The sequence below is a fragment of the Molothrus aeneus genome, chromosome 31, assembly GCF_037042795.1.
Source record: "Molothrus aeneus isolate 106 chromosome 31, BPBGC_Maene_1.0, whole genome shotgun sequence".
In the NCBI taxonomy this organism is placed as follows: domain Eukaryota; kingdom Metazoa; phylum Chordata; class Aves; order Passeriformes; family Icteridae; genus Molothrus; species Molothrus aeneus.
In genome coordinates, this window is record NC_089676.1 from 2,018,738 (window position 1) to 2,027,122 (window position 8,385).

General features: G+C 49.2%; 1 protein-coding gene across 4 annotated transcripts; it reads right to left on the reverse strand.

Moving 5' to 3' along the window:
* Nucleotides 1-1,163: 1,163 nt before the first annotated feature.
* Nucleotides 1,164-4,507, reverse strand: TXNIP (thioredoxin interacting protein). 4 transcript variants are annotated; one of them, XM_066568087.1, is made up of 8 exons: nt 4,082-4,507; nt 3,491-3,563; nt 3,229-3,376; nt 2,851-2,953; nt 2,504-2,760; nt 2,234-2,390; nt 1,971-2,119; nt 1,164-1,886 (listed from the first exon to the last, which is right to left on the reverse strand). In XM_066568087.1, exons 1-8 carry the CDS (start codon nt 4,329-4,331, stop codon nt 1,833-1,835), a joined length of 1,191 nt encoding a protein of 396 aa, XP_066424184.1. In that variant the 5' UTR covers nt 4,332-4,507; the 3' UTR covers nt 1,164-1,832. The 4 variants fall into 4 exon arrangements, with proteins under 4 accessions (XP_066424184.1, XP_066424183.1, XP_066424182.1 ...); XM_066568086.1 differs by having other exon boundaries at nt 1,164-2,119; XM_066568085.1 differs by having other exon boundaries at nt 2,504-2,953.
* Between the last annotated feature and the right edge of the window lie 3,878 nt (nt 4,508-8,385).

Genomic DNA, 8,385 nt, shown 5'->3' on the forward strand with positions numbered 1-8,385 from the left:
AAAAAAAAAAAAACTGGGATAAAACTGGGGCGGGGGGGGGAGGAGGAGGGCCCAGCACAGGAATTTTGGGGGCTCCAAGTGGGAGAAAGGGCGAGGAGCGAGGCCAAGGTCGTGGCCTTGGTGCCGGACACCTCAGCCTTTCACCCAGATCCCGAGCCCGAGCCGCTGCAGCAGCGCCTAAAAAAGGCAGGAAAAGCAGGAGCGCTCCCGGGGCTGCCTCAGTTTCCCTTCTTTGTATTTTAGTTTTTATTTTTGCCTCAGCTTTTTTTTTTGCTTTTTTTCCTCTGAAAAAAAAACCCAGTAAAACCCCAAAACCCCCCCCAGAAAAAAGCAGGAAAACTGCCCTGCCTCAGTTTCCCCACTCTGCCTGTTTTAATCTCTCTGTGCCTCAGTTTCCCTTCTTTGTATTATTTTTCTGCTCAGCTTTTTTTGCTTTTTTCCTCTGAAAAAAACCCAGTAAAACCCCAAAAGCCCCCCCCCAGAAATAAGCAGGAATACTCCCATGGCTGCCTCAGTTTCCCTGTTTCCCCCACTCTGCCTGTTTTAATCTCTCTGTACCTCAGTTTCCCTTCTTTGTATTTTATTTTTTATTTTTGCCTCAGCTTTTTTGCTTTTTTCCTCTGAAAAAAAAAACAGTAAAACCCCAAACCCCCCCACAGAAAAAAAAGAAAAAAATCAGGAAAACTGCCCTGCCTCAGTTTCCCCCACTCTGCCTGTTTCAATCTCTCTGTGCCTCAGTTTCCCTTCTTTGTATTTTATATTTTATTTTTGCCTCAGCTTTTTTTTTGCTTTTTTCCTCTGAAAAAAAAAACCCAGTAAAACCCCAAACCCCCCCCAGAAATAAGCAGGAATACTCCCCTGCCTCAGTTTCCCTTCTTTGTATTTTTTTTTATTTTTCTGCTCAGCTTTTTTTGCTTTTTTCCTCTGAAAAAAAAAAACAGTAAAACCCCAAACCTCCCCACAGAAAAAAAAGAAAAAAATCAGGAACACTGCCCTGCCTCAGTTTCCCCACTCCCCCAGTTTTCATCCCTCTGTGCCTCAGTTTCCCTTCCTTGCATTTTTTTTCTGCTTTTTTGCTTTTTTTTTTCCTCTTGGAAAAACCAGGAAATCCCTCCCAGGGCTGCTCCTAGAAAACCCCCTAAAAAAAAAAAACCCCAAAAAAATTGGGAAAATAATTTAAAAAATTTAATTTCCATTCCTGATTGCTGCCATCCTCCCACCCACACCGAGACACGCACCGGGCAAGAGAATAATTTCATTTATTTATTACAACTTTATTACAAACTTCGCCCCCCAGGGGCCAAGAAAAAGTACAAAATTTGCATTTTTGTGCTTCCCCCCCACACCCACACACACACCCCTCCCCACAAACGCTATATACAAAAAAAACCAGAGTAGAAAAAGGTCGCGACACCGACTTTGTGTCGCGACAGGACGGACCGACGATGTCCCAAGGTCACAGCGCCCCCTTCTCCCCTCGGCGGGGGCGCCCAGAGTCCCGAAATTCAAGGTGGAATTCATTCAAAACCACAACTCCCCGCCTGTCGCACGTGTCGCGACAGGACAAGCACCACGACAGCCGCGCTTTCCCTGCTGGACCTGCCTCGTTTCCCCCACAGTCCTCCAAGGGATTTTTTAAATTTTTTTTTGGTGTTGTTTTCCCTCGAGATTCGAGGCGGGGAATGCAGCAGCTCCTCGGGAAATGCAGGGATCCCTCGGGAAATGCAGCAGCTCCTCAGGAATGTGGCGTTTTCTTCCCCCTTCTCCCAGATGTGCCGCAGGTTTGTGGCACGCACACGAGTCCGGAGCCCTCCCGGGTGCGGGCGTGGAGCTCACTGGATGTTGTTGTTGGCGTTGTTGCTGTTGTTGGGCACGCAGGGATCCACCTGGGAGCGGGAGGAGGGTGAGGAACCCGGGCAGGCGGCCCCAGCTCCGCCCGGTCCCTGCCCTGGCGCTGCCGCCGCGCTCACCTCCGTGTAGGTCGGGGGCGGCATGAACTTGAACTCGGGCGCGTACATGAAGATGGGGCTGTCGAAGCCGTCGGGATCGTCCAGCAGGGGCGTGGTGGGGCTCTCCAGCCGGTGATCCTCGGGAACGATGTCCAGGTAGCACGGGGGAGCTGCGGGGAGGAGCAGGAGGCACCGCTGAGCTCGGGGAGGGGGGGATCCACGCACCCTGAGCCCAGCAAGGAGAGGGGATCCCGCCCTGGGCGTGTGCAGCCCACCCTGCTCACCCTCAGGAGCGTCGGGGAGGTTCAGGTCCACCCAGCTCATCTCGGAACTGGTCTGACTGGCCATGCTGGAGCTGCGGCTGCCGATGCCCGAGCGGCTCCCGATGACCAGGGGCAGCTCCAGGATGATTTTCTTGGAGCCTGGCACGCTGACATAAATCTGCAAAAAAAAAAAAAAACAACAAAAAACCAAACCCAAAATTTAGAGATCTGTAAGACAAAACCCCAGGATGAGAAAGATCCCCCAGGTGAGAGCAGAAGATGGGAACTCACCTGCAGGAAATATTCCACCCTGAGGATGTTGCAGCCCAGGATGGAGGGCTTGAGCTTCCTCACACGGATGGTTTTGCCACGCCAGGACTCTGAGGTGCCAGAGATGATGTGGTTGCCACGAACACAGGAGAGTTTCTGGGAGAACACCTTGGTCTGCCCGTTGGCCAGGTAGGTGTGCTTGGCCACGATGGCCGCCTTGGGCACCACGATGCGCGAGCAGGTGTTCTCGAAGTCGGCGTTAATGCAGATTTCGTCACCTGCCAAAGGGAATGCCCCACTGGTTAAAGGTGTTTGGGGTTCCCTCGCTGCTTCCCCCGCTCCAGTGCCCCGCTCCCAGCAATCCTCACCTTCACAGAAGCCTTTCCTGTCGATCTGGGCGCTGACGGACACGCGTCCATCTGGGATGAACATGCACGACACTTTCTTCTCCTTTTTGGCTGCTACTGGAGACTGTGGGGAGAGGGAACAGTCAAACACCGGCCCCCATCTCGTCCTTCCCACCCTTCCTTCCTCCTTTTTCCCCTTCCCCTTTTTGCAACCAAGCCTCGAATTGCCCTGGACTACACCACACGCCCCACCCAGTGTCAGTTTCTGGAATTATCCACAACTCCTTAATCCCACCCTTAATCCCAACTCAGCCCAGATCTGATTAAAGCCACCACTGGCTTGGGCTGACCCTCCCCAAGGGCTTTTCTCACCAGCCCTGAGAGAGAAAAGGGGCTCACCAGCAATTCTGGGGTGTTCACATCCACAGGATCCATCACCTCGAAGCGTTTCTTGATCTGCTGAGTGGGGCAGGCCGGACGCTCCAGAGATGCCTGCACCCAGTAATCCACAGAGCCATACTTCCCCTTGAAGGTGGTGCCCAGTGGCCTAGAGACACACAGGAGGTCACTCCAGAGCCAAAACACTTGGATTTTCCCAGTTTAATTCCAGTTTAATTCCAGTTTAATTTAACCCCGGTGGCAGCTGCTGCCTCACACTCACCCCTGGGGCAGCTCGAAGCCGAATTTGTACTCGTACTTGTTGCCGGGTCTCAGGATGACTGAGCCGTCCTCATCTGGAGGAGAAAAAGGGGAGGGAGATCATCAGGGTGATCCCTCAGCTCCGAGGGTGTTGGCCAACACCTGTGCACACGCCGGGAACCCCGTGTTCTGTCCCTTCGCCTCACCAACACCCCGGGGCAGAACAGAGCGTCCCGGTGGCTCCACCCCAGCTCCAGTTCCCCCTTTATCTCCCAGCTCCAGCCCCAGGGTGTGATCCTGCGCCCGGCCCTGACCGTGCCACCAATGTTCCCAACCCCTGTGGAGTCAGAACAGGCCACAGCAGCTCCTCAGGCTCTGATTTTGTCCTTTAGCTCCCAAACTTCGACTTGGCTTGGCCAAGTTGCTTAAGTTTTCCTAGATTTGGTTCTTTTTTCCGAACTCCAGACACAGCGTTAAGGCTGCGCCTCTCCCAAACCCCCTACCCCATCCAGCCTTACCGCACCCCTCCTGTGACCAACCCCTGAGCTCGGCTGGCTTTATAAACCAACATTTAAGGCCACCCTCACCCTTTTTTCCAGCCCCATGGCCTCACCTGTGGGCTGCTCCTCAAGGGCCAGCACGTCCTCGAAGCGCAGGTACTCCATCTCCTGCCGGCACTGGGCCGGGCCCTTGGCCCAGGTCACCCTGGCCACGCCACACGCCAGCACCTTGACGGCGGTGACACGGGTCACCTCGGCCACCTCCACCAGCACTCGCCCGGCCACCTTGTCCCCGCTGAAGTAAACCTTGTCGGGCTCGCTGAAGGCCACAGCGAAGTTCTTCACCTTCTTGAACATCACCATGGCTGGGGTAGGACGAGGATGAAGGGTTTGATCAAGTAAGGGCTGCAGGGTTTTATCCCCGTAGGGCAACAAAAATCCGCCCGGGGCAAAAGAAAAAGAAAAAAAAAAAAAGGAAAAAAGGGAGCGAAGGCTTTGTTTAGAGAGACGCTGCGAAGTTCCCACAGGAGCTGCTGCCCCGGGACCTGAGCGCTCTGAGGGAACCGCAGCTGTCTCCACCTTTTATAGGCTCGGGGGGCCCGCCCACCCCCGCCCGCGCCTGTTGCTCCCGGGCCCTCCACGCTGAGGGCGCGTGGCCGGGCGTGCTGCTCGCGTGATCAGCGCGCTCATTGGCTGCCGCTGGCTTGTTTACGGCAGCACTGACCAATCAGAGCAGCGGCCGGGGAGCGTGGACAGCGTGTGAAGGAAAGCCGCGCGTGTTCAGTGGGGGCGGGACGGACGGGGGCGGAGTGACAGCTCGGGGGACCAATGGAGAGCGAGGATGGGCGGCGGCTCTGGCCAATGGCGAGCGCGGAACACGATGTCATGTTCCCAGGCTGGGGGGGGGGCACGGGGGTGTTGTTCCCAGTTTGGGACAGGCCGCGTTGTACTGGGAGCACTGGGAGCGGCCCTGAGGGGCCCTATGGGGTGGGGAGGCTTCACCTCCTTCCTCATAATCCTTCTCCCCACCCAGGGCAGCCTGGGGGCTCCTCCATTGCCCTCCTTCAGCCCCCCCCCCCCCCCCAGTGAACTCTCCCCTATTAATTTGGGTTAATTAGGGCGGATTTGGGGTACGGATGAAACTGGGGTGATTCATGCGGGCAGGATTTTCCCTTTTCTGCTGCTTCCATCCCCTTGAATCCTTCAGCTGGTTCTGAGGGGTTCCCTCAGCTCCCTGGGTGATATTTTCACCCCCCCGCCCCGCACACATTCCCCCCCCCCCATGATTTGGGGTAAATAAGGGTGAATTTGGGGGTTCAGCATCAAAACCTGAATTTGGGGGTTCCCTCCCTCCTTCTGGTGTATTTTTGGGAGTGTTCCCACCACCTCAGTGGTATTTTCACCCCCCCCCTGCACACATTCCTCCCCAGTACTTGGGGTAAATAAGGCTGAGTTTGGGGGTTCAGCTTTAAAATCTGAATTTGGAGTTCCCTTCCTCACTCTGGTGTATTTCTGGGAGTGTTTTTTTGCTTCCCACTCTGTCTTGGGGACACTTTTTCCCCCAAAAATCCTTCACAAACACCCACCCAAACTGCAACAAACAACCAAATCCATTCCGTACCCCCTGGCCCTGTTTTCCAGCAGGGATTTGAGCACTAAAACAGAATTTCTCCGCCCTTCCAACCCCTCCGAAAGAGACTTTGACTTCCAAGAAACCATCAGATTTCCCTCCCTGTATCGGGATTACTCCACGACAAGAATTTGCTCTTTTCCTCTTTTTTTTTTTCCCAGTTTTTGGTGCTTTCCCACCTCAGGAAAATCCAGAGGAAAGAGGAGAACAATGTCCACGGACCCCTGGCCCTGTTTTCCAGCAGGGATTTGAGCAGTAAAACTGAATTTTTCCTCCTTCTCAACCCCTCCAAAGCAGACTTTGGTTTCTGAGAAACCATCACAATTCCCTCCCATCAGCATTGCTCACTCTAGAACAGGAATTTTGCTCCTTTTCCCTTTTTTCCCCCCAGATTTTGGTGCTTTCCCACCTCAGGAAAATGCAGAGGAAGGAGAAGAACAATGTCCACGGACCCCTGGCCCTGTTTTCCAGCAGGGATTTGAGCAGTAAAACTGAATTTCTCCTCCTTCTCAACCCCTCCAAAGCAGACTTTGGTTTCTGAGAAACCATCAGATTTCTCTCCCTACATCAGCATTGCTCACTCCAGGATATGAATTTGCTCTTTTCCTCTTATTTTTCCCCAGTTTTTGGTGCTTTCCCACCTCAGGAAAATCCAGAGGAAGGAGGAGAACAATGTCCACGGAGCCCTGGCTCTTTCTTCCAGCTGGGATTCGAGCAGTAAAACAGAATTACTTTCACATTCAGCATTACTCCACGACAATAATTTCCTCTTTCCCTCTTTTTTTTTTTTTTTATTTTTTTTCCCCAATTTTGGCCCTTTCCCAGCTCAGGCAAAGCAGAGGAAGGAGAACAATGTCCGTGGGGTGAGCCAGCAGTGGAAATAGGAGTGGCTGCCATTTCCAGGGAGGCGTTTTTTTGGTTGGGTTTGTTTTTTTGTTTTGGTTTCTGTTGGGAGTTTGTCCTTCAGGGGTTGTTTGTCCCGGTGTTCCTGGCGCTTTTCCTGCCCTTCTTTCCCCCCCCCCGTCCCGGAGTTAATTCACACCTGATCGTATAAACCGATAAAGCTCCGGATAAACCCTGGGGCATAAACTGCCCTCCTGCCAAGCCACAGGACGGAATTCCACCTTGAGAGGGAATTATTCCTTTTCTTGGTGCAGAATGGAGGAACTTGGCCTTTTTTTTTCTCTACTCCCTGTTGTCTCCCACTAGGAAAAAAAATGATGGGTTAATGGAGAATTAGGGATTTATTATAATATAATTATAATATTTATTATAATAATTTATTATTTATTATAATATAATTATAATGTACATTGATAGAAATATATAAATATAAATTATATATTTAGACCATATGTGTATGTGCTGATTTCTCTATGTTCATACTTTATATATATATAATTCATATTTATTTTTATTAAATTATATTTTATTAAATGGTATATATTTACATAATACAAATGTATAATATTTATGTTGTCTATTTATGTTTATATTATATTTGTACTGCATTATTTACATATTTAACATATTAGTATATTAATATATTATATACAATTTATTATATATTATTATATATTATTATATATTATTATATTATATTATATTATATTATGTTATATATTATGTTATATATTATTATATTATATTATATTATATTATATTATATTATATTATATTATATTATATTATATTATATTATATTATATTATATTATATTATATATTGTGTATTGTATATTATATATTATATATTAAGTATTATGTATTATGTATTATATAATAATATATGTTAATTATATATTTTATATATATCATATTCTATTTATATATTATATTCTATAGTATATTTCCATAACATATATTTGTACATTTATATTTTTACATTTATGTTATATATTTCTATATTATATTTATATTCATTTCTATTTATAATGTAAATATAAAGACCTAGATATTATAAATTATAAAATTATAATTATAATTTGGTGAAAGGTGGGGAGCTTTTTCCAGCCTTCCCTGCCAGGTGATATTTGGCCCCTTAGATCTCTGACCCCCGTCAGAGCCCTGTTTATGCTCTCCCTCTCCGGTTCCCATCCCCTCAGACACATTCCAGCAAAGCCAAAGGGCCCTGGAGCTGCACGCCAAGGAACTTGTCAGGGATACGATCCCAGGCACGTTCCGCGTCCCAAAAATCCCTGCCTGAATTCCCCCGGGCCCGTCCGTCAGCGCTGCCCTTTCCCCCCCTGCCCTCCATCCCAGGCAATTCCCTCGAGGGTCAGGATTGCTCCAGGAATTCTGCATGCGTTTGGAGGAGGGTTGGGGTTTTCACTCGGAAAAAAAGGCAATTTTCCCCAATATCAAACCCAAGAAAATCAGGAGAGGAATCACCAGGGCAGGAGCAGCCTCCTGCCAGCACTAAAATTTTATTTAACACTTTAACACCCCATCCCATGGGCTCAGGGGTTCCCCAGGTGGATGGATGGGCAGAATGAGAGTTTCCATCATTTTTCCTGGAGCTCCCAAATAGGGAAAAGAGAATTCCAGGAAATCTGAATGGGTCTGGAGTGGAGTGTCAGGGTTTTCACTTGGAAAAAGCCAATTTTCCCCAATATCAAATCTCTTTCAAACCCAAGAAAATCAGGACGGGAATCACCAGGGCAGGGTCAACCTCCTGCCAGCACTAAAATTTTATTTAAGGCATTCATCCCCCTCCAAGCTGTTACTTGCAAAAAGCCAATTTTCCCAATATCAAATCTCCTTCAAAACCAAGAAAATCACCAGCAGC